Source organism: Musa acuminata, chromosome BXJ1-10 (assembly GCF_036884655.1).
Source record: "Musa acuminata AAA Group cultivar baxijiao chromosome BXJ1-10, Cavendish_Baxijiao_AAA, whole genome shotgun sequence".
NCBI lineage: Eukaryota > Viridiplantae > Streptophyta > Magnoliopsida > Zingiberales > Musaceae > Musa > Musa acuminata.
The window spans coordinates 26709837-26737373 of NC_088336.1; the positions used below are offsets into that span (position 1 = coordinate 26709837).

The 27537-nt window shown below is 41.5% G+C and overlaps 4 protein-coding genes and 1 long non-coding RNA gene across 5 annotated transcripts; 2 read left to right on the top strand and 3 right to left on the bottom strand.

The window, feature by feature from the left end:
- Positions 1-189: 189 nt before the first annotated feature.
- LOC135595829 (scarecrow-like protein 1) lies at positions 190-6425 on the top strand. The gene is made up of 4 exons (XM_065087235.1): positions 190-446; positions 3915-5431; positions 5719-5874; positions 5977-6425. The coding sequence occupies exons 2-4, from the start codon at positions 4026-4028 to the stop codon at positions 6173-6175; spliced, it is 1761 nt and encodes a 586-aa protein (XP_064943307.1). The 5' UTR covers positions 190-446; positions 3915-4025; the 3' UTR covers positions 6176-6425.
- A 3459-nt stretch (positions 6426-9884) lies between these two features.
- LOC135595831 (uncharacterized) lies at positions 9885-19130 on the bottom strand. Its single transcript, XR_010480676.1, has 3 exons — positions 16988-19130; positions 16763-16869; positions 9885-10421 (listed from the first exon to the last, which is right to left on the bottom strand). It is a non-coding gene; the product is annotated as an uncharacterized LOC135595831 (long non-coding RNA).
- Positions 12554-16564, top strand: LOC135587001 (respiratory burst oxidase homolog protein C-like). Its single transcript, XM_065087236.1, has 11 exons — positions 12554-13177; positions 13260-13416; positions 13494-13542; positions 13628-13741; positions 13826-14257; positions 14329-14715; positions 14787-14998; positions 15081-15183; positions 15254-15336; positions 15419-16005; positions 16211-16564. Exons 1-11 carry the CDS (start codon positions 12601-12603, stop codon positions 16318-16320), a joined length of 2811 nt encoding a protein of 936 aa, XP_064943308.1. The 5' UTR covers positions 12554-12600; the 3' UTR covers positions 16321-16564.
- Positions 19131-21214: 2084 nt separating the features above from the next.
- On the bottom strand, positions 21215-21589 carry LOC135594811 (inositol polyphosphate multikinase beta-like). Its single transcript, XM_065085322.1, has one exon. The coding sequence runs from the start codon at positions 21587-21589 to the stop codon at positions 21215-21217; it is 375 nt and encodes a 124-aa protein (XP_064941394.1).
- Positions 21590-22037: 448 nt separating this feature from the next.
- LOC135595830 (calnexin homolog) lies at positions 22038-26895 on the bottom strand. The gene is made up of 6 exons (XM_065087237.1): positions 26638-26895; positions 26486-26555; positions 23087-24213; positions 22919-22990; positions 22552-22668; positions 22038-22458 (listed from the first exon to the last, which is right to left on the bottom strand). The coding sequence occupies exons 1-6, from the start codon at positions 26881-26883 to the stop codon at positions 22318-22320; spliced, it is 1773 nt and encodes a 590-aa protein (XP_064943309.1). The 5' UTR covers positions 26884-26895; the 3' UTR covers positions 22038-22317.
- Between the last annotated feature and the right edge of the window lie 642 nt (positions 26896-27537).

Here is a 27537-nt window from a genome sequence, read left to right on the forward strand (position 1 = left end):
TTTATTTCGACGTGTAGGAAGTACGCGTACAACTTACGTGTTCGAGCGGGCCCTCGGATGGGCATCTTAATTTCTGTGCTCGGACGCATGGTTTTGCGCGTGACACGAACTCGCGTGGATCGATGAGGTGTGAGCTTTGCGTTCCACGCCCATGGTAATGGTAATTGCTTCCATTTAATTGCCAAGAAGGGATTGGGCAAGACTTCTCTCCGCTCCACTTTGGTCATTGGCCCGTCTCTTCAACCACTCCTCCTTTCGCCCGCCGATCCCTGCCTCCTTTTCTTCCTCTGCGAGTCTTTTGGCGTCGACTCTTGATCTCCGCGTCTTGGATTGGTTCAGTTGGATCGGCGATCGTCGCGCCGCGCCCTACGTTTTGGTTCTCTGCAAGTGAGCCCTTCTTCAAGCATCCGTCGGTTCTCGACCAACCTCCGTCGATCGAACATCAGGTAATAGGTCGATCGTTCTTTTCCTGATTTAATTTGTTTTTTGGGGCTTTTTCCGTATAGAATGTTCCTTCTCTTCTGGAAAATCAAGATTACAACCATCAGGACTGGGAAAGCAAGTTTGATTTTGACTACCGTGTGACTGGCGTCGAGAAGGATGGTAGGACTTTCTGTAGTCCCAGAAGTACCGATTGTCCATCTTTGTGTGTCCTTGTTTAGGATCGAGTTTGTCATCTTTAGATTGGTTAGCTTGCCTTTGGGTTTCTGATCATGATTATTTAAAGCTGTCTCACAGACGGAATAATGATTTATATTTACTTGCTGCATAACTAGCGACGGAAAATGTGCTGAGAGTAATCAATAGATTAATCGTGTACTATGCTTTTGATTGTCGATATAGATTGTTTTGATGTTCTGATAAGGTGAAAGCTTTGGAACAATTTAACGTCCATGTAGGATGATCTTTTGATAATTTTAGTGATCTGCTTATCCTTTTTCTTATGGTCAGCGATTCTTTTGTTCTCATTTACTAATTTAAGTCAGTCTTAGATGAACCTTTTTCATTAGGTGTCGGGGGCTTTTCAAGAATGGTTCTTTTTATTACGTTCAGCTGAGTGTGTGCATGTCTATGAAAATAACCTTTATGCCGGCAAAGGGGCGGGAGCCTTATAATTTGGGTCACCCACGGTCTAAATTAGATATTAAGTTTGGTTCTTCTCATGTTCAACTTGATTTTAGAAGCATAATGTTACTTGACATGAGTCATTGAGTATGAAACGTTCAATGACTTGATGTTCGGTTTATTTTTCTAAGCAAACGAATCAAATTGGTAAAGCCGAATGATTCAACAAAACATCGTGATCCACAATTACTTGGTATCTTCTATCTTGCAGATGTGAGTTACATGCTTATGCTGTTCTATAGTGAAATAACATGTATAGCCCACCATTTCAGAGATCTTGAATGATAGACATGTTCATATTAATGGTTGTTCCACAGTTGCTAGAAAGGATCAATTGGGAGGCAACACAGATAAAGAATATGGCCTTGTTGAATTAGAGGGTCATTCACAAAAACCCAATTATTACCTTCACTTAAACCATGCTGAAGTATCATATAATTATTCATGATCGATGTGCCTCAATTGATTAAAAAAAAAAATCAATTGCATGTGTCTCTTATATTCGATGACGTTAGAACTCACCTCATCTTTTCGCTGTCCATAAACCAATGAACGATGACTGAAGAACCATGCTTTATGTCCCAAATGTTTCCTTGTATCACAATAGGTTGGCTTACCACATAAAACAGTCTATAAACAGCCTTTGAAGTTCCATGTAAAACAAGTAAAACATATTTTTCAAAAAAGACTTACCATTAAATCAAATATTAAGACCTCCAAAGGTTGGCTAAGTTTGATTGCTCCTTATTATTGTCTTTTCTATTATATCTACATTATAGTTTTATGCTCTCATTATATTTTATTTTTGTTTCTCTTGATGATATAATTACTAACTCATGTTAATCGATATTGTTGGGGAAAAAAATATCATTGTCGTCCTTGTCAATATGACGTAGCCTTGATCTATATGCATGAAGTCATCTAAGGTGGAAAACGCCTTCTCCCGAGCTATCACCTACACAAAGACTGAAGTCGAGAAAAGGCTTCTTGAGTCGGTCTCTCTGATGCTTATGTTAGCGCTAAGGTTAACTTCCCTGGCTCTAAATTCTTTATATCCCTTACTTGGAGTTGAGGGTATGTTTTTATATTTGATCTTGAGAAGACAAAATATCCTATAAGGATTCTGTAGGGGAGACGATTTATAATCGATCCAAGTAGCCCCGTGGACTTTCGAAAATATTCTTGTGAATATTTCACAGGGAAGGCAGTTTGTAACTAACCCGAGCTGCCTGCCCCCCTAGACTCTCAGGAATATTCCTATGAATATTCTGTAGGGGAGGTAATTCGGTAATTGACTCGTGCTGCCTCTTGGACTCATATTCACGCGGGCAAGCGGGTGTCAGGTCGTCTGGGCCTTTTTCCTCCCATGGGCCTTACGTGGTGCTTACATGACGAATGGTGGTTGACCGATTATATATTCCCTATCAGATATTATGGATCTTTATGTATGTATGTCGTATGTATATTCTAGCAACCTTCCTCATGCATAACATGCTTCTTCTGATTGTTAATTGAAAATGGGTTTTTCATGCTATAATAGTTATTTTGTCTATTGTGTTTGTCTTATTATTTACTAAAAATAAGTCTTAAAATTACACTTCAAACCTCAATTGAGTTACAGTAGCGCTTTACATGTTGATCAATTCTTCGCACTTCTATATCTAATATTTTTACCACTTTATCCTATCATTCTAGGACTGTGTTATAATGCCTTTCTGAAATTTAAGATCTTGAAGATCTTCTTATTGCATTGAGGTTTTGATTTATTTATGCCGAGATGAAAGAAATACATTGCAAAGAATGCCTACAGCATGGAGACGCATCCCTGTCTGATCGCTTCTAAGTCCAACAGTAACTGACCCAGTAGATAAATGGCTATATGAAAATGTCCTCTGTAATGATATTTAATTAAGTTGACATTTATCTTCAACTCCAAAAGTTAACTTGCTACTTGTGTTGCTTGTGTACTGATAGTTTAACTTAAAACCTTAGTCTAATGCATAAAGTTTCTAATTCTGCATATACTTAATTGTGTTTTTTTGAAAATTATTTATTCAGACTATACATATTTTCTCTGGACTTATCATCTTCAATAGTGAACTTTAATAAAGTTTGCCAATTTTATGTGTACTAAATCAACTCTTTCCTGAAATTTCCTTATTCTGTCTGGAAAATTCTTTCTGGTCTTAGCAACTTCAATAACACAGTTGGTTCGAACTTCAAAGACTTGAATATGTGAATCCAACAATATCTGTTTTATGTCCTTTGCACAGTTCTTTTTACTAGCAATTGCATGTTATGTGAGGAGTTGTATATATTAGAAACATTATAAGTTTTCAGCTTGTTTAAATTAATAATGATGCCTATATTTCCTGCTTAGCCAAAAGGACATCACTTGTCACAGGCTGCGATATATTAGTTTTGTACTATAATGGGTTAAGACACCGATCCTTTAACTTTTAGGTTTGTGAATTTCTTAGTTGTTCTAGAATTTTTATATTTAATTGGGTCATTTTGTTATCATTTGTTATTTACATATCTTATAATGTTTCCTTATAAAGTCTTATAGTTTTTCCTTATCAAGTCTACTCAGCTATACTGTATTGATGCATTAATTTGTATCAGATATTAGTGCTCTATCAAATATCTGCAAAGATAAAGCATGTAGTCCACCATGGGAATTCATGAGCTTACAGTTTTAAGTGTTTGCATGCATGTCCTCTCATATAGATAGGGGTCTGACATGATAGAAAATTTATTTTTGCTGACGTTGTGTTTTGTGATCACAGCATTATGTTTGTTGCAAGTTGGCTTGTATCAGTCATTCAGCTTAGTAAGCATCTCAACTTGGTAAACTGCAATATTGGTTCAGAGCTTTAAGGAAATTAGGAAAATACACGATGTCTGTGATACGGTCTGCAGATTCATCTACTGCCTACGGTGAGTCAAACATTTATACTCGTAAGGGTGGTGGTGACAGCTCAGCTATATCCAGGCAAATATTAAGTGCCGATGGGCAGATGTACACTTACGGGCCTACCTCATACCATTCGGGCTTCTATTCCCAGCAATACGTAACCAATGCGTCATCAGAAATGGTGCATGCTGATCCATTTCACATGTCTGGATCCTCAATTCCAAGACGCTATCTTCAAGTTTCTTCAGCTCCCTATCAGCTGATGGCTAATATTCACTCATCTATCATATCGGAAAATCCTTATAGTTCCTGCTTTGCAGCAGTTCAGAATCCTGATTCCTCAGCAAGCTCTAACATCTCTCATCTAACTTCCCATTCTTTATCTGACAATCTAAGTCCAGAGCAAGAAATAGACTATGGTGAAGATGAAATCAGGTTAAAGCTTCAAGAACTTGAGCAGGCATTACTGACTGATAATGACGAGGACTTGGTGGATTCAGACCAGGTCATGGGAATTGAAGATGATTGGGCTGAGCCTATCAAGGACCTGTTACTTCCAAGCTCACCAAAAGAGTCATCGGCAGATTCAAGTGTCAGTTGTGTTGGCAGCAATAGAGAACCACGAACTCCCAAGCAGCTACTTTTTGACTGTGCAGCTGCAATCTCACAAAGTAGCATGGAGGAAGCACAAGCTATCATAACTGAGCTTCGTCAGATGGTTTCGATTCAAGGGGACCCTCCTCAAAGGCTTGCAGCCTACATGGTGGAAGGTCTGGCAGCTAGAATAGCCTCTTCAGGGCGCGGTTTGTACAAGGCTCTAAAATGTAAAGAACCCCCAACTTCAGATCGGCTTTCAGCAATGCAGATTCTGTTTGAGGTCTGCCCATGCTTTAAGTTTGGTTACATGGCAGCAAATTATATAATTGTCGAGGCAGTCAAGGATGAAGCAAAAGTTCATATCATTGACTTTGACTTAAACCAAGGTAGTCAATATATAAACTTGATACAAACTCTTTCAACCTGGGCAGGTAAAAGACCACGGCTCAGGATATCTGGGGTGGATGATCCAGAATCAGTGCAGCGGGCAGTCGGAGGCTTGAAAATTATTGGTCACCGCCTTGAGAAATTGGCAGAGGATCTTGGTGTCCCATTTGAGTTTCGAGCAGTAGCTGCTAAGACTGGGGATATAACTCCTGAAATGCTAGACTGCCGACCTGGGGAGGCACTTGTGGTTAACTTTGCATTTCAACTGCATCATATGCCAGATGAGAGTGTATCAACAGTGAACCAGAGAGACCAGCTGCTTCGAATGGTTAAGGGCCTGGGACCAAAACTGGTCACAATTGTTGAGCAAGATATGAACACTAATACAGCTCCATTCTTCCCAAGGTTATTTCCCCACTTATTTACATTCCTTATATAATTTATTGTTATTTCCCTTCCACGTAAGTTGTTATGTATGTATGCAAATCTGCATAATCCTGACCTATCACTTTTCTTTTTCCTTTTTTTTTTCCTGAACTAAACTTGAATTTAGTGGTTTATGTTTAATTGGAAATATATGTTTAATTGTGTGATCATCTCTTTGTCGAAGTCACATTTACCTCTCTTTTACTCCCTAGATCTATATGTTTGTAGCTATTATTTTCTCAAAACTTGACCATGTAATATGATAGGTTTGTGGAGGTCTACAATTATTATTCAGCAGTCTTTGATTCACTTGATGCAACTCTTCCAAGAGAGAGCACAGACCGAATGAATGTAGAGAGGCAGTGCCTTGCACGAGACATTGTCAACATTGTGGCTTGTGAGGGTGCTGACCGCATTGAGAGGTAATTCTTAAAGTAATCAGTGCTATTGGGTTCTCTAAATATTTATACTTGTAACGAAACCCTCTTTGTCCGATAATTTGCTACTCCTACCAACCAAAACAGGTATGAGGTAGCCGGAAAGTGGAGGGCAAGAATGACCATGGCTGGGTTCATTTCATGCCCCTTCAGCGCCAATGTCAATGGATCGATACAAGCATTGTTAAAATTGTACTGTGATAGATACACGATCAACGAGGAAATTGGGGCACTCTACTTCGGATGGGAGGACAAAAATTTGGTTGTTGCCTCGGCATGGAAGTGAGGTCTTTTTTTTGCTACCACAACATGTGTCGTTGTCACTGTACTCGGTTGCTGTTGTGTAGTTTTGACGTGCAAAAGCATCGAGAAATCTACTGATGTGAATATATCTGACCAACACTGCCATAGTTCACGCGGATAATTATGATCTTGCAGACATTTCTTCTTGTCGCATAACAATGCTTGTTGTAATATATTGGTGCTTTGTGAGCTAGAAATAGAGACATGTCTATCCGGTGGTTTCATGCCCTCTATGATGTTTTGTCTATCATTTTTTTTAATTATGTTGTTTGTTTAATTAGTGTATGCTTATTATTTATTTAATTAGTGTATATTTTTTAATAAGAGAAATATTCTCTCTAATAGGGATTTAACGACTCATGAACTTATTTGGTTTTGCTCTAAGTCAAGTAATAGCCTTGTGTATTCATTTATTTTCTCTCGGAGAAGATGAATTAAAAAAATATTTTAATTTTAAATTTCACAAGTAATTATTTCAGTAAAAACTTGATAAATAATATAAATTATAAATATAAATTTTGTAAGTTTTGAGTGATATAGGATCCAAGATAGTCGATTGTGATCAAAAGTTCCCACAAGTGTCCACGTGATATTGTTGTAAAATAAGATAGCGAATTAGCCTTAGATACCACCCTAAAGGCTCATCTAGTTATGTATCACATGGGTAGCTCTTGGGTGCTATGTTGGCTAATACTTCGCACCACTCTTCGAAGTTAAAAAAAACCCCTAAAATGATTTCCTGGATAATCTATTTCTAGGTAGTTTACGATGATTACATACAACTTGCATTTACAAGTTTAAAACAACTATAAAAGCTAAATAAAATAGGACTACCGAGCTTATTGCAACCTCTATATACTGTGCAAAGCATGAACAAAATTGAAAGACATAGAAATACACGAGAATTATATCAAACACCATGTTTACAGTTTTATCCATGATATTCTCTTTCTCTTTCACTTAATCCTTTGACATCCTTGTCAAAGCCTTTGCAGATACTACATCTTTTCACTTTTGTTAAATTTTCAATCTTTTGTTCCAATTACAATGCGCCTCTTAGGTCCCAACCGTTTTCCATTTCTGTTCTTTAGTAGTCGAACTTTAATCCACAGTTTTGCTTTAACTTCCTAATGTCTCTGACTCTGACTCTAGTGTAAGATCGATTGAGTTGTGCTGATCCTTGTTGATTTCCATGAATCATTCAAATGAAATATATATTCTCTCTAATAAGAGCTAAATATGTGGTAATCTAATCAACATGTGGTGTCCAAGCTATCCCCTCAACTATCGAGTGGGTGTTCAATCTCTCTCTTTAGTCATATCTAACTTCTTACGCACATGCACATAAATTGCTTATGAGTAAGTTAGACAACACTAATATTTGTCTTATCATTTTGGCACTAGAAAGAAGGCCAATATTGTAAGAACGCCAATCCACCCACTCGCTCGACAAGAGCTCTAGTGATAGTGCTTCTCTCCTAATCCACAATATGATCAACACGGCCCAACGTGCTCTCTACCATGATAGTGCGATCGACACGACCCAAGATGCTCTCCATGTTGATAGTGTTGTCGACATGGTCCAAGGTACGCTCTCTACGATGGCAGCATGATTGACATGACCCAAGGTGATCCATGATGATAGCACAACCGGCATGTGATAGCACGATCAATATGGCTTGAAGCACTCCTTACATTGACAGCACGATCGACATGGGCCATACCGCTCTCCACAATGACAACATGGCCAACATATCCCAAAGTGCTTCTCTACAATGACAACTCGACCAAAATGATCCAAAGCGCTCTCTGTGATAATAATTCAACCATGATGACTTGAGGTGCTCTTTATGATGATGATGCAACCGACATATCTCGAAAAGCTCCCTACGATGACAACACAACTAACACAACTCGAAGCACTCTCTATAATAACGAAGAGACTATCATGGGCCGAAGCGCTCTTTATGATGATAATATGATCACAATGGGCTAAAGCGTTCTCTATGATGACACCAAGACTAGTATAGCCCAAAACACTTTACGACAACAATGCGACTGACACCACTTGAAGCACTCTCCATGATGAGAGTATGGCCAATACGACCTAAAGCACTCTCTATAACAACATGGTTGGCTCGATCTAAGGTACTTGATAGTCAACATGGCCTAATGCGCTCTCTACGACTACAATGCGACTAGCATAGTTCAAGGTGCTCTCTACAATGACGGCACGATCGACATGGCTTGAAGGCTCCTTTCAATAACAACATGATCGAAGTTGCTTGAAGTGCCTGCTTCGATGATTGCATGATCGAAACGACCCAAAGCATCTTAACAGTCGATGTGTCTTTCGTAGATATAAGCATCACCGATACATAATGCATCCTTTATAGATAAAAAGTATCATAATGACCAACACGTCCTTCGTGAACATAAGTGTCTTTAATGACGAGAGTATCTTAAGCGGTCGATGTGTTATCCATGAACATAAGTATCTTTAATGTAAAAAAAAAGGACATATGCAAGATTTTCCTCGGACCTTTATGTCAATATCTTACTCAAATTGAAAGAAAGTGAATGCTCAAGAAGAACTTATAGAAAATGAAAGAAAAGAAAAAAATGATAGAAAAGTAGGGATAAAGGGATTTCAAGAACGTAGAGACCAGCGTTCTTGATTGATGAGGAGGAGGAGGTCACTTGGAACAAGGATTCCTATAACAACAACGATGAGGGTAATAATTGCGATAAGACTCACGTGACATCAGTTGCACCAGATGACGTATCACGCCTCTGTTGACTTGATGAGGCACCTAGTCAACGTGGACCGGAACGCCTACCAAGGCGCATTAACGTCCTGTTCAGGTTCGATCCCTCACGCCACGCCAACGGCAATGTCAGAGGCTACCAGAAGTGCGGTCCTGCTCCCTGCGGGCCAGCACATCAGGCAACGGTGATTCTCACTATAAAAACCCTCGCGCTCCGAGGGGGAGGAAGACAAAAAGGGGAGGGAACGGAGAACTTAGTTAAAGAAACCCCCTACGACTATCCACTAACTTGATCGTCGGAGGGGTCGGGTCGAGCTCCCTGACCCGACCTTTGTGCAGGTGCGAAGGCGGAGGTCGTCCACTAAAGGCGCAGGCGGGGCGTCCTCTCCCGGTGGAAACGACGACCCCGTCTCGACTGGGACACCGTAACCGACCATCTTAGCCGTCTCGAGGAACGCCACATGGAGATCCCCACCGTCCGGACCCGAACCAAGCTACGTCGGCCCCGAGACCACTGCTTAAAGTTGTTTACACCAACAAACAACAACGTTTGTTGTTTGTTGTCCTGTCGTACCCCATAATTAGTTTAGGAGCAGTTAGTTTCACATTGGCATGGATGCCCTCACCTCACCTCCCAATTCTCCACTGATATTTGGGTCTATTAAAACCCTATTAGTGGTGGGACTGAGCTCATATCTTCTCTACCCATGCTCTCATGGTTCAACCTCCAGCATGATGAAAAGCCTCTTCGGCCAAAGAGGTCAGTCGTCCATTTTCTATTGCATGCACATGTTGGTTAATTGTCACCGCATCTACTCCAAATCGATGAATGAATCTGATAAGCTCGAACGACTTTGATTTGATTTGACACATCAAAGTAAGTATTCATAATCGAACATTTGTCTCCTTAACACCCCTAAAAAATGTAATCACCAAAATACATCCTATGCTCATGCTAAAATAAATCCAATCACAGTCGAGTGAGGAAGGAGAGATCGAAACCCTACGTGGAACTTACTGTGTTTCTTAAATACAGTAATTGCGTGGGACCAAATAGCTTCTGACGACCGAGCTAGTTTTGGACTTGGTCTTCCTTCTCGTTGCCCACTTCCGTCGTGTCGAATCTAATTAGGCAAAGCGTGTAAACAAAACTAACCCACACGGCCGTATTAAAACATGTTGCAGTCAACTAAAGCTTACGAATGCACAGTTCTAATGTTGGACTTTTAAATGGGTTGATAACATCTGCATATAGTCTTTGCAATGACAAGTGAACGGTTTGTTAAACCATTCGACGTTGCCCTGCTTCCATCAGTGCTCTTCTGGACCGGAATGCATGATTAAGCCAAAGAACAGCTTCCATTACTCTTATCCCACTCTTGATTGATTGACCGTTCCACCTTTAGATCTTCATTTGGTCCACTCGAGATGTTGCCCCTCCAAATCTATATATATACTAACCTAAAATCAAATTACAAATTCAAGTGTCAACTAAAAAAAATGTATCCGAGTGTCACCCAAATGGGTTAACTTATTCAAAGTCTATGACTCTAAACATTGGGACCGTAAAGCATGATGTAGAGCTGAAAGAAAAGAGAGCTAAGAAAAAAAGGATTATAATAAATTTAAGGTCCTCGAATCTTTGAAAATTCAAAAAGAATTTTCTTGACAATATTCTTTACTGTTGGATAGATATGCAAATTTGAAGAATTAATATGTAAATCCTAAAATATTTGAAGGATTAAGATTATTATTTTATATCATTGTTAAGAAAAAAAAAATGATTAAAACATATTTATATCTTAGTGATAGGGAATATAAAATCAATTAGTTATCATTCACCACGTCAATGTCATATCATGTGCCAACACCCTCCTATCCACAGATATAAAAGCCTAAAAATCAACTGTCGAATTGTTGAACTATCTTCTTCACAAAATATTCGTAAGAATATTTTAGAAAAATCAAAAGGCAATTTAGATCGATTATGAACCAACTCTCAACTCTCATGTGAAATATTCATAGAAATATTTTCGAAATATCAAGAGGCAATTCGGGTCGATTACAAATTGACTCTCCTATGAAATATTCACAGGAATATTCTCGAAATATCAAAAGATAGTTTGGCTCGATTACGAACTGATTTCCTTGCGAAATATTTTTCAAATACCATAAGACAATTCGGGTCAATTATAAATCGACACCTTGTTGAATATTCATTGAAATATTTTTGAAAGATCATAATGTAATTCTAGTTGATTACAAATTATATTTCCTACAGAATTTTTGTGAGATATTCTTCCTCCTCAAGATTAGTATAAAGTTATATACTTAGCTATAGATTAGGGAAAAAAAAAGAAATGATCTTTGTGCCGTAAGCGAGTGTGAAAAAATCATACTGATTAGTAAAAAGATACATACTTAGCTATAGATTAGGGGAAAAAAAAAGAAACGATCTTTATGCAATAAACGAGTCTGAAAAAAATCATACTCTATCTCGGACAACTTCTCACGTATGAATTAGAACCATATCATGTTGATAAATATCAACGATATTTTCCTAGCGAGAAACGTTCTATTTATAGGTAGGTATTCCTCCATTAGTGGGAGATGTCTGTGGCGAGTATTTATTTGGTTAGGAACAGTAGATCGAAGCGAACAAGAAAACGTCCTCTACTAGTCAAAAAGCCTTCAAAAGAAGTGCACAAACGAGAGTTCAGCCTAACCTTGTCGACCTCCACACCGTCTCTGTGGCTGCAGATTCGTCAGCCTCGCTTTCGCTTGCCAGGGAGATGACAACTCTTCTGGTTGGAGTTGTCTGGAGTAAAAGTGAAGCAGGACATGCAAAAATCCGCGCGAGGGGAATGCAGTGTGAGCGTGTCATACGACGAAGTCACGCTCTGTCCTTTCGACGGAAAGGAATTCTTCACTGCTTTCTTTCTGTTCCGCAGAAATCCGAAGAAAAGTCCTTCACATAAGGCGAAAATGGGTTGGATAAAGTGACTCCCACCCGTCATTATGACGAACAGTTGGAGGGCGGGACGGGGTTCTCACGTTGTTGCTCCCCGCACCCCCGGCGACTTTGGTTCGCCGCTGACGTCCTCCTCTCGAGCGTGTCGACCGCAAGCAGCTCGGACCGGTGGGTTGCACCTGCGTCCATCAGATGCTCCTAGTCTAACATATTCTTGCGTGGGTAAGAATGACGACAGAATAAGCAAGCACGAATGTTACCCGTGAATGCATCAGACCGCTTCGTGGCGAGCTCCGTCCTCCCCTCGTGCGAGGGTTGAGCCCGACCAAACGAAGATGGGTCGCGTGTGGCTACTGCGAATGACCTACCACCGCAGCTCTTCCGTGGGTTGGTTGATTCGGTGCATGGATGGCGTCAAGAAGGGACGCGTTCTCTTAATTGGGGAAAGACCGAGCCTTTGATCGCCTCCTCTTCTCGGTCAAACGCCACCAAAAGTGCACCGACCTGCGTATAACGTTCACTGTCTCTCACATTCCACAAACCCAATCACTACTCTTATCGATGTATATATTTGTGTGCGCGCGCGCGCGTCTAGGATCATATGTGGTGTGATCTCTATCGCTTCGAAGGCTGCTAGTTTGGACTGCGAGGTTGAGAGACCGAGTCATCATGCAGAGGACCGGAAACGAGGAGGATGGGAAGCAGGAGGGGTCGGACATCGTCGAGACCGAGAGCGTCGGCAGCGACCGCGGAGGCTTCAGTGGCCCGCTCAGCAAGCGCGGCAGCCGGAAGAGCGCCCGCTTCAACCTCCCGGCCCCCGCCGCCGGAGTCGATGACGAGGCCTACGTGGAGATCACCCTGGACGTGCGCGAGGACACAGTGGCGGTGCACAGCGTCAAGCCGGCGGCCGGCGGCGGAGGGGGCGGGGAGGTGGAGAATCCGGAGATGTCGCTTCTGGCGCGGACGCTGGAGCGGCGGTCGGCGTCGTTCGGGTCGTCGGTGATCCGGACCGCCTCGTCGCGGATCCGGCAGGTGTCCCAGGAGCTCCGGCTGCTGGCATCGGCGACCAAGCGGCCGGGCGTCGGGAAATTCGACCGGTCCAGGTCGGCCGCGGCCCACGCGCTCAAGGGGCTCAAGTTCATCACCAAGACCGACGGCGCCACCGGGTGGCCGGCGGTCGAGAAGCGCTTCGACGAGCTCGCCGTCGACGGCGCTCTCCACCGCTCCGTCTTCGGCCAGTGCATCGGTAATTATTCATTTGTGCTCTGTTTCCCTTGGTAATCAAGCTGATCATTTTTTTGCTTCGGATGATCTATCATCATACTTAGGCATGAAGGAGAAGGAGTTCGCCGGAGAGCTATTCGACGCGATGGCGAGGAGGAGAAATATCACCGGCGACAAGATCACCAAGGCCGAGCTAAGAGAGTTCTGGGAGCAGATCGCCGACCAGAGCTTCGACTCCAGGCTTCAGACCTTCTTCGACATGTATGTAACTGACATTAACTTGAGAAGACGAGTCGCTATGAAGTCTTCAAACTCGCTCACTGTCTCCCAATGCGCAGGGTGGACAAGAACTTGGACGGACGAATAACAGAAGAAGAGGTCAAAGAGGTAATCTTCTCAATAACTCGTACCTGATGCCTGTGAGCAATCGATTCGAGGTTTCCGGTTAACACTGCAAATGTCCGCGGAACAGATCATCTCCCTGAGCGCCTCCGCCAACAAGCTGTCGAAGATCCAAGAGCAGGCGGAGGAGTATGCGCGACTCATCATGGAAGAGCTCGACCCCAACGAGCTTGGCTACATTGAGGTGATTACTTACAGCAACTACTGCAACTGAGCTTGACTGGTTGATGTCGATGGAATGAGCTGATAGTTTTCACATGATGAGCAGATATACAACCTGGAGATGCTGTTGCTGGAAGCCCCGAGCCAGTCGATGAGGATAGGGACGACCAACAGCCGGAACCTGAGCCAGCTGCTAAGCCAGAATCTGAGGCCGACGCAGGAGCCGAACCCGGTCCGGCGGTGGTACCAGCGTACCAAGTACTTCCTGGAGGACAACTGGCAGCGGGTGTGGGTGATGGCGCTGTGGCTCTGCGCCTGCGCCGCCCTCTTCACCTGGAAGTTCATCCAGTATCGCCACCGGGCGGTGTACCACGTCATGGGCTACTGCGTCTGCGTCGCCAAGGGCGGCGCCGAGACTCTCAAGTTCAACATGGCCCTCATCCTCCTCCCCGTCTGCCGTAACACCGTCACCTGGCTCCGCACCAAAACCAAGCTCGGCAAGATCGTCCCCTTCGACGACAATCTTAACTTCCACAAGGTAGCCTCTCAAGCCCAACACAAATCTCAAGCATAAATTGTGAAGAAACGATGACAGAGAGCCGAGTGCAGGTGATCGCGGTTGGGATTGCTGTGGGTGTCGGGCTACATGCCATCTCGCATTTGACGTGCGACTTCCCACGGCTGCTGCACGCGACCGACGCGGAGTACGAGCCGATGAAACACTTCTTCGGGTACACCAGGCCGAACAACTACTCGTGGTTCGTGAAGGGCACCGAGGGCTGGACGGGGGTGGTGATGGTGGTGCTGATGGCCGTCGCCTTCACGCTAGCCACGCCGTGGTTCCGTCGCGGCCGGGTCAGCTTGCCCAGGCCCTTTAACCGCCTCACCGGCTTCAACGCCTTCTGGTACTCCCACCACCTCTTCGTCATCGTCTACATCCTCTTCATCGTCCACGGCTACTTCCTCTACCTCACAAAGAAATGGTACAAGAGAACGGTAAGCAACCAAACGCATCGCATCGCATCATCGATCACTTCGCTAAACATCTCCAAATTGTTCTTCCTCAGACTTGGATGTATCTGGCGGTCCCGATGATCCTCTACGCGAGCGAACGGCTGATAAGGGCCTTCAGGTCGAGCATCAGGCCGGTTAAGATACGGAAGGTGGCGGTGTATCCCGGCAACGTGTTGGCTCTCCATGTGTCCAAGCCGCAGGGCTTCAAGTACCGAAGCGGACAGTACGTCTTCGTCAACTGCGCTGCCGTCTCCCCCTTCCAATGGTAAGCATTATTCTTTGTCTCATTCCACACAAAAATATACTAGAATTGCAAATATATCAGTTCTCTTATGTGCTGCAAACAGGCATCCGTTCTCCATCACCTCGGCTCCGCAAGACGACTACATCAGCGTGCACATACGGACGCTCGGTGACTGGACCAGGCAGCTGAAAGCGGTTTTCTCCGAGGTATGCAATTCTGCGAGGCATATCTTCGAACACTTTAGCAGCGATGCTATCTAAGCTTGGTGTTGTTTAGGTGTGTCAGCCACCGACCGGCGGGAAAAGTGGTTTGCTGAGAGCTGACTACGGCGACAGCAGCAACAATAGAGCCAATCCGAGGTGAGTTGAATCCGTCTTGTCTGCCCCATTTTGACCAATTACCCGCAACTGTTATTATGATTCTAACAATAACCCTCTACAGCTTTCCGAGGGTGTTGATCGATGGGCCTTACGGTGCACCCGCCCAAGACTACAAGAAGTACGAGGTGGTGCTGCTGGTGGGGCTGGGCATCGGCGCCACCCCATTCATCAGCATCGTCAAAGACATCGTCAACAACATTAAGCAATTGGAGTCCCTGGGACTGTCGGACATCGACGATGACGACCTCAAGAACGGCGGCGGCGGCGGCGGCGGCGTTAGCAACAGCAGCAATGGCGACCACAAGCGGCACGCCTCCACCTCGGTATCGACGTCGTCCTTCAGGACGCGGCGGGCCTACTTCTACTGGGTGACGCGGGAGCAGGATTCGTTCGAGTGGTTCCGGGGGGTGATGAACGAGGTGGCGGAGACGGACAAGAAGGGGGTGATCGAGCTGCACAACTACTGCACCAGCGTGTACGAGGAGGGCGACGCCCGCTCAGCCCTAATCGCCATGGTGCAGTCCCTCAACCACGCCAAGCACGGCGTGGACGTGGTGTCGGGCACCCGCGTCAAGTCCCACTTCGCCCGCCCCAACTGGCGCAACGTCTACAAGCGGATCGCCCTCAACCACCGCGACAAACGCATCGGTAGGTCACCCATTCACTTCTCCTCTTCCTCCATACGACGACCCTAAAACCGTAACCTATGGAACACTAAACCATTCACAGTGGCATTAGCTATTGGAACTCTCAAGTCAAAAATTCCTACCTTCATTCATTCATTGACAATTACATATACCTTTAGGTGTTTGGACATTTTGCTAACGCCTGCAAACTTTCCTTGTCATTGCAGGTGTATTCTACTGCGGAGCCCCAACACTGACGAAAGAGCTACGCCAGCTAGCGCTGGACTTCTCGCACAAGACCACCACAAAGTTCGACTTCCACAAAGAGAACTTTTGAGCCATAGATTTTGGACTTATGGTTGTAGCAGCCCATACAGATATATATATATAGGATTACTTATTGTACAGTATTTATATAGGTTTTTTATGCTAGACTCGTTTGTATTGGATTCCTTGTCCAATGTCCTAAGATTAAGCCACCAAAGTTTGTCTGTAGTTGGTCATAGGTTGGATGTATGAACATGACTTGGTCCACGACAACCAAAGACTGACAAACGAGTTATAAGATGTTTGAGGTGTATCCTCGGCCACAAAGGGGCCAAGGAACCAACCAAACTTTCTTTGAAAATTTTGCTTCTACTTTTCTATTAGCTTCCTAAATTGTTGGCATAATATAGAAATGATATATTATGCCCAGCAGGCAACATTTTATCTATGTCTATGTCAAACTCAGGTATAAAGTGCTAATATTATGTCAAGAAGGAGAATGGAATTCTTACGGCTTCCTCAAGCAGGAAGTTCCTCCGGTAAGGTTGTAGGATACGATCTTGATGGGCGCCATTACGATCTGCGTGCTGACTTGGATTGCACTATATTCTCAAGTGATCTGCGAGAAAACAAGAGGAGAGTACACCTTCAGCCCACAGCTTCTCTTGTTCTTTGCGATGATTAGATACAGAGAAGAAACTCATCAGATTGACAAGAGTTCATCCTGGAAAGTTCACCTCGGCTAAGTCAGTAACTGAACAGATCCTCGTGTATTTGATGCCAATACAGCTAATCTTAACATTATCTGATTAGATATTGGCCACTTACTGGGACCTGAAATTTTCATGTAGAAATGTGGAATGATTTTGGACAAATTTAGATGCCATCTTAAAGGAGAAGAGAAATGCTAATACATGTGATGACACTTAAATTAATGAAACCGTTCAACCAAAAATTAAAGATTCATATCCTCATCAATTATCTAAATCCTACTACTAAGGTATGTGTCAGCTTTTTGCTAACATACTAATCATTCTCCTACTTTTTCCTCTTATTTCCCTAGAGGTAGAAACAGAGCCTGGTAAGAGTTTCATGACTGCTACAAGGATATTCTGCTATGACATTATATTGTAACCAATACGACACTATTAATGACCACAACGTATCAAATGTGATTTGAGAAGTTAGGACAATATCACCAGGGTAAGTGTCTTCTGCCTACTCCACAGACTCTGCATCCCGATCAGCCTTCGCATGCTGAACTGACAGCCACACTATATGATGGTGACATCCCACGAGTTAGTGCAAGCAATAAACAAGCCTTTACAGAACCAAGAACAGAAAAAAAAAAAAAAAAAAACTTGATGCAATATCAAACGGTCACCAAAGCAAACCATGCAATTCAAATAAATTATAGGAAAGGAAACCCAGAAGCTAAAATGCTAAGTGATAGCCTAATATATGAAGTTTTGTGTCACTTAGTTGGGTTAGGTCCCTGTACAAAGACTATCTTTTATGTTAACATGCAAAGAAAAAGGAACTGCTTAATGATTGATATCCTTGAGAAAGTTTCACCAAATCCATGAAGCAAGTATAGTGGTTTTCAAAAGGTTTGGTGGTTATCCAGACCTAAGTGGACATGATTGCTCTAGACCGATAGGCCATATTGTCATTCTTGGGTATCACAAACCCTACACCCTTTTTTAATCGACTAGCAAGGCAAGATATTTGATGTACTTGGATTAGGTTCATGTATCATTCAAGGAAAGAGCTAAGCAGTTATATCCTTAAAAGAGAAACAGAGATTGATAATTTTAGAACCACCTGCAGTTTTGATGTCATACTAAACAAAATCCAAGCTACAATTAAAAACTGAAAGATAAATTTAAAAGCACACAAGAACAAGGAGATATTTGTCCTAAAGAATTGTAATATGATGGAGTAGCATTTTCAACTCCAGGAATGGCAATATCAACATAGTTCATCCAGTGATAGTTTTTATAGGTGCCCAACTTTAGTTGCATATATGACTTTATATTTATGATTATATATATCTGTGTATGTCAGCATTATGCAAGCATGACTTCCAAAGCTACTTTAAAAGTCTCCAAAAACGAAGTCTATGGTCACCCTCTGCTTCGCTTTCAACCTCTGGTTAATCAGAAGTCATCAATGGCTTTTGATCTGCCTGTTCAAGAAATTCGTTAAGATCGATATGTACTTTGACTGTAATTTTTTTTGTTTTGGGGCTTCCAATAACTCCAGAACTCTTGATTTGTCTCACCTGAAGCCATATCTGAACCCTTAGATTTCAGGTTTTAGTCTTGTTATTAAATATACCAGTGAGTGAATATCTACCATTCAATTCATCAAAGCAATTGACAGAGAAGACAAGTTTTACTATAGAGATACGAAGATGCATTTTTTAAAGATAATTTAGTTACATGTAAGTCATCTAATCAGCTCATTTCTTGGTTAACTAGCATGGTTTATGAGTCTAAAAGCATAATACTTAATATTTGAAATCTATGGAAGAACACAGAACTAGATATTAAATGAAATAAATGTGTAAATGCATTTAATTGCTAGGAATTTTTTTTTTTTTGAACGACTGCAAATTAAAAGAGTACCTACTCCAGCTAGCAATAATAGATGAATTTACCCAAATTGCAAGCACGTCTTTACCAGTCAGTTCAGTTTAAGATGAAAACCACTTTCATGCTGGAGAGGATTGCAGTCTCTCAGTTCAATCTGAAGAAAAACATTTAAATACAGATTCATACTTAAGAGGCCAAAAGCATTAACATTCTTTACCTCGACTTTCTTATTTGATAATAGAATCATCTAAATATGGAAAATTGTCTCACAAAGAGAAAAACATCTCACCTCTGCCAACAACTACCTCATTTGCCTGTGTTATATCAGAAATGGGCAAGGATTTCCGATACAACAAGCCTCTGCAGCTTCCATGAACTTATGACTGTCAAATATGGGAATTTATGAAGTGATAAACAAGTGTAACTGAGATCTGAAGATGAACATTTAAAGATGGATTAATGTATATGCTATACTTAAGAGAACAAGAGTATTAGCATTCTTTTTCTCGATATGATTATTTGATAATAGTTCATCAAGATAACCTTCACTAATGGAAAATTGACTCACAAAGAGAGACATTTTAATTTTCACCCTTGTCAATAACTACAGTTGCCTGAGTTATAGTAGACATGGGCAAGGATTTCCTTTGATGCAGCAATCATCTGCAGCTTTCATGGACTTGTCACGTGTGAGAATTGTGAAGTGATAAACAGTGGTAACAGAAATCACTTGTACAAACTGAAATTAGTACCAATAGACAAATTCTTGCAACTAGACTCATGTTTGTTCCAATTAATTTTTTAATGGAATCAAGTAGTTTTCTATAATTGCAGTCTTTAGTGAACATGAATCCTAAACCTGAGTATTAGGGTGCCAATCTAGATATGCATAGAAGATAAAAAAAATCTGAGGTACAAAATGTTCCTAACTTAAAAATACCAGTAAAGCCATCACTGTCACCATGTGAACTTGCTAATTGAATAGGAAATGAGATGAATTGTAACTCAAAAGATTCAGATACACTTATACCGAGTTCTTTTGTAGCGTATTCAGTTTCATGACATTATGGAGACACCAAAAAGGGACTTCCCATTATCAAACCTGTCAGCATAGAGATATGGAGACTTTATATAAACATATAAGTTCCAAATACGATCAGTTTCCTTTCTACATGCCAAAATTAAGTCAAACCATGTTGGATCAAACAGAGAAGTGAGAGAAATCAATTAAACTCTATGACAAATGTAGTTGATGCAAACAGAAGCCACTTAATTAATTTATGACCTATTTAAATCAACACCATAATGTCCATATCGTTGTTTGTAGATTTGCAGAAGTTACCTCCATACCAACCCCGCCAGTTGCTAAAAGACAGGTTTCATCTTGACATGACACAAGTTCTCAACGCTAGTCATTAGAAAACTCGTTTTACATTTTGAGTCAATAAATATTGAGCTTTGGGTATTTAAAGGTAACTGACTTATGAGAAAAGAATTTTGATCCATAAGCATTTTGGGAATCCAGAATTTCAGGTTTTCTTATAATATTATGGGTCTGTTTATGTATGCACACATGTTATACATATAAATTATCAAAAATGTACTATTGGCATGTTAAGCAATACATAGCAGCTCTTCAGCTCATGTATCAATTAGCTAGGCACCAATTATAATCCCAATTCATGTCATGACAATCAACAAGAAGTAGAACTAAGATCATCGATAAGACCAAAATAGTGATTAAGTTAGCATTTATTTGTTGAGTTTTATAGAGAGATGGAATATTTGCAAGAAAAAGGAAACACCTATTTACCGGTTTGTAACATGGCATTGTTGCTTAAAAGGTAAGGGCCATCATTGCAAGGTCCCAAAGGAGACGGATACAAGAAAGTACTTAATCCATACTGATTTCAAAACGATAAAACTTTATTGAGTAGACATCAATAGCATTAAAAATTCATTGTGAACCAAAGAGAGAATTCGACGTTAACGAAACAGCAAAACTGCAAGAATTGAACATCAGAGTACGAAGATACCATATCAGTCGAAATGGATGAGTCTGTCTAGGCCAAAAACCATGACACGAAGCTACATGCGAAGTGTTCTGATAAGGATCTGACTGTACGCTCAGAATATGAACAGCTGGAGTATACAAATAACACTGAATTAAACTCTTGGAGAAATAACTTGGCTAACCAGCAATTTTAGGAGTCGTCTCGTGAATGGTCCAAGTCGAAGGCATCGAATTGCCAATGTTCTCGAAGCTTAACTAGACTTTGTCCGAGTTCCAGCTGTCCCGCTTCGTGGTCAGTGAGAATGTGGAAGAGAAACTTAATTAGTAGTGAGCACAATCCGTCCAAGAAATTGTCACCGACGACTCCCATCTCCCTCCGCGACATGAGCAAAATCCACGAGCTTCATCTGCATCCCTGAGGACTTCCCAGACTGCAGCAGAATCGATCTCGTACGCCTGGTCCTCAAACCACGCCTTGGCTCCAGCAGCTGCGCCAGGACGCCATTCGGCCCACCGTAGACGGCGGGCGCGAAGGCACAATCGGGCTTCTTATCGTCGCAGGCCGAATTCTGCAAGTCGAATCGCTCCAGCCTGGTCCTGCCTGACGTCAGCCCTGGCGGGCACCAGAACCCGTCGGTCTCGCCCGGATTTTGAATCTGGACGCCGAAGACGTGGAAACCGAGGGCGATGCTGGTGGTCGCCCGGTCCTCGGCTAGGCACTTGGACATCGATGAGCGAGGTGGGCCGCGCGGGCCCCCCTTGGCCGGAAGGACGAGGCTGCCGTGGAAGAAAACACGTGAACGGTCGCTGAGTTCCCCTCCTCATAACATAGACAAGAAGAATAGATGGAATTACAAAGGTCCCAAATCACAATAGAATCAATGTGTGTAGTGTAGTACGACGGACAGTCGCTCACAAAAATTCAAAATCGATCGGTATCATTATTTATTAGATTCTTTGTTAATAGAAAAGAGAAGCCGTGACGAAATATATCTCGACTTCTTAAAAAAAAAAATTCAATAAAAAATCCCTACTCCGTAAATTATTAGAAGTCACTCAGCAACAATAATCCTGGCTGGCAGCAATCGCAGAAATGAACTGCTGCATTAGGCGACATCCAAAGTAGCAGACCAATCAAATATGACCTCGCCAGAAGAAAGATGTTCGCGCAACAAATACCCAAGCAAACCAAGCACATTATACTAGAAGTTGATTTTCCATAGTACTCGAAAGAGTTCCTAAGAGGATAACTGAGCCATAAAGATCCTTTGAAGACTTACGAGTACAATAAAGATTATGCCTGAACTCACTCTGACCAGAAAGCACTAGCTAGGGAGGCAAAAACTGCGAGTCTGTTTTGCTTTCAGCCAATGACATTGGTTCCCAAGCCTCACACCCGCTCGAATGGAAAACACCTAAAACGAATACCTCATTCAAAATCTGAGACCTGGCTGCCTTATGTCTCCCTCCTAGATCTCCTGGGGCGCGGGGCTGATGCATCATCTTTCTCGTTCTCCTCTTTCTCCTCGCTGCTTCCTGTAGCTTCAGTCTCAGAAGCTCCAGAGTTGTTAGTTTCAGTGGTTGGTGCAACTGGGGCCTGTAAAATGCGAAATGTTTCAAAAGGATAATCTCATGTTAAGCTGAACATGGAAGCAAATGAAGAAGCCCGAAGAATACTGAAATAACTCACCTGAGGCTTCTTCCCGCCAAATAGAATCCTGAATATGACAGTAAGAATTACCACCAGAATGGATGCCAGGATCCCAATAGTGAGGTTAGGTTGTTTCTCTGCCTTCTCAATGACATCCTACAAATAAAGATTTGTGGGAAATCACAAAAAGGGCTTAGTTGATAAATGAAATACAATAACAAGAAACAGGTAAACAAGAGTTTTAAAAACATGGTGACTTGTGGGAAGAAAATGACAAGAGACATATACAAGCACATAAGTTTCTAGTCACATTATGCAGATGATTGTCAGCTAGTTGAAATAGCAACAAAAGCTACTCCTAAAACAGTTTGTAACGTAGACCAGGAAAAGACCAATTGGAACTCACAATAATTTTGATCTTGTGGGACTCCAAGAAGGGAATGTCTGCAAACTTGTAAAGAACATCAAATACTTTCTTCTGCAATAATATTTAAGACACCCATAAGCAAAAAACAAACAAACTCAAGCAACTATATAATTTAACATTACCAAGCTGGTGGAATAAAGACATCACCTGGAAACCTGAAAGGCCATCTGAAGATACAGAAGCATCTTCAGCCTTCTGCTTTTCTTTATCAACTTCATATTTAGGCTTCCATGTCTCTGCCCTATATGACTCAGCCACCTTCTCATCACTAGCTATTAGAATATTGTCAAAGAGAATGCCATCCTGCATTGTCCATATCTCAATACCGATAGCAGTAATTGGCTCAAAATCTGGTTTGTCAAGCTCAAAATAATCAGGGTTGTCTATCTGCTGTGGCTTCCAGATACCCTTGTAGTTCGGGTTATCAATTAAAGGTGCATGCCATTTTCCCTTATATGCTGGATTCCTCTTCATTGGCCTCTTCCACTCTCCACAGCCAGGTGCCGCTTCACACTTTGGGTTGTCAATTTTTGGTGCTTCCCATTCTCCATCCTCTTCATCATCCCAGTCTTCTGGTTTTGTGGCTTCTGGATCATCAATTTCCTCAGGTTCATCATCCAACCATCCTTCCGGCTTGACAGCTTCGTCGTCTTCAATCTCCATTGGTGCATCTTCATCCCAGTCATCTGGCTTTACAGCATCAGGGTCTGGAATTTTAGCCCTCTCATCCCAGTCCTCAGGCTTCTTATCATCAGGATCAGGTATTGTCTTGGGTGGAATAAGAGCTGGCTCGAAGTCATCCGAAGAAAAGAAGTTTGCTTTTTTCTTTTCCTCTCCATCAATCAGAATTCTCAGCTCATTATCAGGTTTCAAAATAGCAGTATAGACATGAGAGAGTTTGTCAGATGGGACAGATGGAGGGTACTTAAGGTGATGTTCCACAAACTTCCCAGTTTTGGGATTCTTGTGCTTAAGGATGAAATGCACCTTATTCGTGGATCCACATTTATCAGGTCCAAACATGATAGAATATGGCGACTCATTGTCAAATCCCTTGGAAGTCCATCCAGCTTCCTGGGGACGGAGGTACTTCAGATATGCCCCTCCACATTCAAGTCCATTCTGTAGTCGAACCTCAAACTGTAGAACGACAGTTCCATCCTTGAGAATGATAGGTTCATCAAGTTCCTTAACTATTGCATACTTCCTAGCCTTCTCGCTCACAAGAAGTCCATAGTCTTCATGACCATCACTCTTAGAGTGTTTCCATAAACCTAGTCAAAATACAACTCTGTAACAAAATAGACATGGGGCACCAATGGATTGGATGAAACAAAAGATAGAAGTAAACCTAAAGCAGATCCCCGGAATCAATACCAAGAACAGTGAGACTGAAGCAATAATATGGCCACCAACGGCATTGGATAACTCACAGTTTTACAAGACATTTCTATTATCCAAAATTTAAGAGACTGACATTCAACATACTATTCTTCTTTAGGTGCACAATGGGAAAGAACACCTTTATGATTATCGTATGTATGTCACTCATACAGCATGCACATGTAGGGTAAAGTACACACTTCCAGCGGATTCTCAATGGTTTTGAGAATTATATTAAATAATTTTCAAGATTAAACTAATCAATGAGCCATGGGCCCCAAGTAGCATAAAATTTTGATGCAAGAACAGGACCCACAATGTAACCAAAAGAACTCATCTTAACAAGATTCTAAAAAAAATATGATTGAATACAAAAGGAATATACAAATATGTGATTGGATTTGACCACAGCCAGGACACATATCAAGGTAACAAAAACTTTGGACCAAAAGATTTCATTTAGTACAGAAAACAGAGATTTAAGCATATAACACTCATTTTCACTATATTGATTTTTATGTGACCAAGTTTCATTTTCACTATATTGATTTTTATGTGACCAAGTTCTTCTAAAAGTTCCAAAGGTGACTGACATTAGGTACTCATATCCACAAAGACAAATATAGAAATTCAAAATATTTATCAAGGCATAACAGAAATAAAAACCCAAAACATGTGAAAAGAGCCCACACAGTCAATAAGTCAATCTCCGGATAGTAGTTTCTTCTATATATTTAGCATGACTCTGTTTTCACTAGCTTACATTTTGATGGTGTTTCTTCTATATATATTATAGCTCTGTATTGCATAACTCTCTAACTTCCTTTTCTATCCATCAACAGTTATCATCTATCATCAACCTAATTAATAAATAAAATATGACCACGACCAAAATCTAAGATTGACGTAATCATGCATTGATATATCTGGAATTAAAAAAAAATAAAGGAACTAAACAAAAAACCCTGTTGAACTTGTCCAAAACGGGGATCATTCACAATTTTTTCTGATGACGACATAGTCTTACCAAGTTTGTGAATTCATTTCACACTAAAAAAATGCCCAATATCCATTCAGGTCCTAAATAATCAATTAATTGTTGATTATTTTCATAGCCAATGGGCCCAACTTATAAAGTCAAGTTGTGATATGTTGATCAGTATCCTTTCATAAGGAATACATGAAGAAAACAACCTAATACCATACCATTTAATCAACCCAAAATTTAACAAGTCAACAATTGAAAGTTCCTTAAGTGATTAATCAAAAATCAACGAAGCACCTCCTGGAAATCCCAACTTAAAGGAGGTTCAACCAATAGCCCATGTTTGAACAAATTAATATGAGTAAGCACATAATTATCTTACTGAATATATCAAAATCAAGGTAGGAGACAAATCGTGGCAATTCCATAGAAGTGCAAAGTAAGGAGAATATCCCTGACAAGCTGACATTTAGATACTAAATTACATCCACCAACACTGGAGATTTTTCAGTTAAAGACACGTAATCATACCAAAAGTATAAAAAAGTGTTTCAGTGGTGGTTTACTTTGTAAAACCAATATTTTCACTAGCAAACAAATCAAGACTAATTCAACCAATTTAAGGCAATGTAGTAGATCTGAATCATGTAATCCAAACAGTATATTTTAGCGTCTGCAACTCAAAAATACTACTACTTAGAGCAAATTCTCCATAGCAATAGTAAACCTTTCCTTAACAACTAACCATTAGTTCACCGCTTAGGTACCAAAGATACTTAAAATGCATATGACATCTCTACCAAACCAACAACACCCTTTCCAAGAAAATAAAAGAGTGGGGCCCTTCGTTACTCGCTTGTTGCCTACACAGAACCAGCTTATCATAAACACAAAAATATTAGCAATTATATACAGTGTAATAAAGCTGATCCACATTAGACTCTTTGAGTCCCATAAATCTGAGCTTCCACTAGTTTATCATAAGTACTAGATCTCTTAGGTTCCACTAACATATCTTAATATAACGCCTCGTGGAAAAGATCTGGCAACAGTGACCACTGATCAATCAGAAGATTGTAAAAGCAAACAGCCAAAACTAAAAGACGAATTCTTTATTCCATGAGCGCAAGGATATCATTTCGAAGAGATCATCAACAGATCTGGAGGTAATGTTATACCTGTGTAGTCCTCCCTCTCGGACACGATCCATCGCCCTTCAAAAGGCTCATCAAACGACTCGTAGAACAACTGCATCAAACGCCACAAATCTTTAAACTTTGAGTCAAAAAACCAAAGATTACGAGAACAATCCGCCGAGTGCACGAATTACCGGATCCGACGCCCAAATCTGGAGGAGAGAGGACGCGATGAGCAGCAGGAGCAGCGGCGCGGCCATCTTCCATCCACCCATCGTGAAGGGAAACAGTGGATCCCGCAGGAACCCTAGCGCAAAATCGCGATTGGGAACGATGCAAATGAGAGAGCTAATGATCCGACGGAGCAGATGCACCCACGGGAACGGATCTCGCTCTCGCTCTCTTCCGTGCTTAGGAGGCGATGAGAGAGCGGGACGCATGCCGGTCGCGACCGTCGATAAAAGGTCTGCTGCTGACTCGCTTCTGCCAATGGTATGAGATGCCACGTTGATAAGCCCAATAGAAATATGCCATGTCATCTTCCGGGTCCCTGTTGTCGAACAAGCTTGATCGCTTGGATGGCCAAAACACGAAAGCATCGAAAAGGTACGATCGTGATTTATTATACATCGAAACGAACGGCAGGAATTCAATCCGATGGCGAGTCGACGCGTGGCCAGGGGTTTAATGGATCGGATACAGATTGGCCCACCAGAGCCCGGATCCGACAAGCGATGGATCTAAAAGCGAGGATCCGCAGCCAACATAGCCAGATTTAAGAATCATACTTAGCAAAAGGCGAATAATATTAAAGGACGACTACCAATTTACTGATACCCGATTCAACAGTTTCAGTGAAACCAAGTTTAAGAATTATACTTAAGACAAAGAAAATAATTTTTTTTTTAAAAGAGACTGTATAAAATATTAGAAAACAGCTGATAATAATACCTCAATTGCATCAGTCTATAAATAGAATAAATATTTTTTAATAAAAGATAATAATATCAAAATTCTTATCAGCTATACTAACAAACACCTTCAAGTATTTTAATTTGACAAAGCATTAGATAAATATTCTACATCCATTTTTA

Coding starts and splice junctions, on each gene's coding strand:
- LOC135595830 (XM_065087237.1), bottom strand. CDS start 26,883: ATGCGTCCCGCTCTCTCATCGCCTCCTAAGCACGGAAGAGAGCGAGAG. Junction 24,214..26,485: donor CGAGAGGGAGGACTACACAG/GTATAACATTAC, acceptor TATTTTGACTAG/GTTTATGGAAACACTCTAAG. Junction 22,459..22,551: donor TTGGCGGGAAGAAGCCTCAG/GTGAGTTATTTC, acceptor CGCATTTTACAG/GCCCCAGTTGCACCAACCAC.
- LOC135587001 (XM_065087236.1), top strand. CDS start 12,601: ATGCAGAGGACCGGAAACGAGGAGGATGGGAAGCAGGAGGGGTCGGAC. Junction 13,417..13,493: donor CTTCAGACCTTCTTCGACAT/GTATGTAACTGA, acceptor CCCAATGCGCAG/GGTGGACAAGAACTTGGACG. Junction 15,337..15,418: donor AACAATAGAGCCAATCCGAG/GTGAGTTGAATC, acceptor AACCCTCTACAG/CTTTCCGAGGGTGTTGATCG.
- LOC135595829 (XM_065087235.1), top strand. CDS start 4,026: ATGTCTGTGATACGGTCTGCAGATTCATCTACTGCCTACGGTGAGTCA. Junction 5,432..5,718: donor ACAGCTCCATTCTTCCCAAG/GTTATTTCCCCA, acceptor GTAATATGATAG/GTTTGTGGAGGTCTACAATT. Junction 5,875..5,976: donor GGTGCTGACCGCATTGAGAG/GTAATTCTTAAA, acceptor CAACCAAAACAG/GTATGAGGTAGCCGGAAAGT.
- LOC135594811 (XM_065085322.1), bottom strand. CDS start 21,589: ATGTCCAAGTGCCTAGCCGAGGACCGGGCGACCACCAGCATCGCCCTC.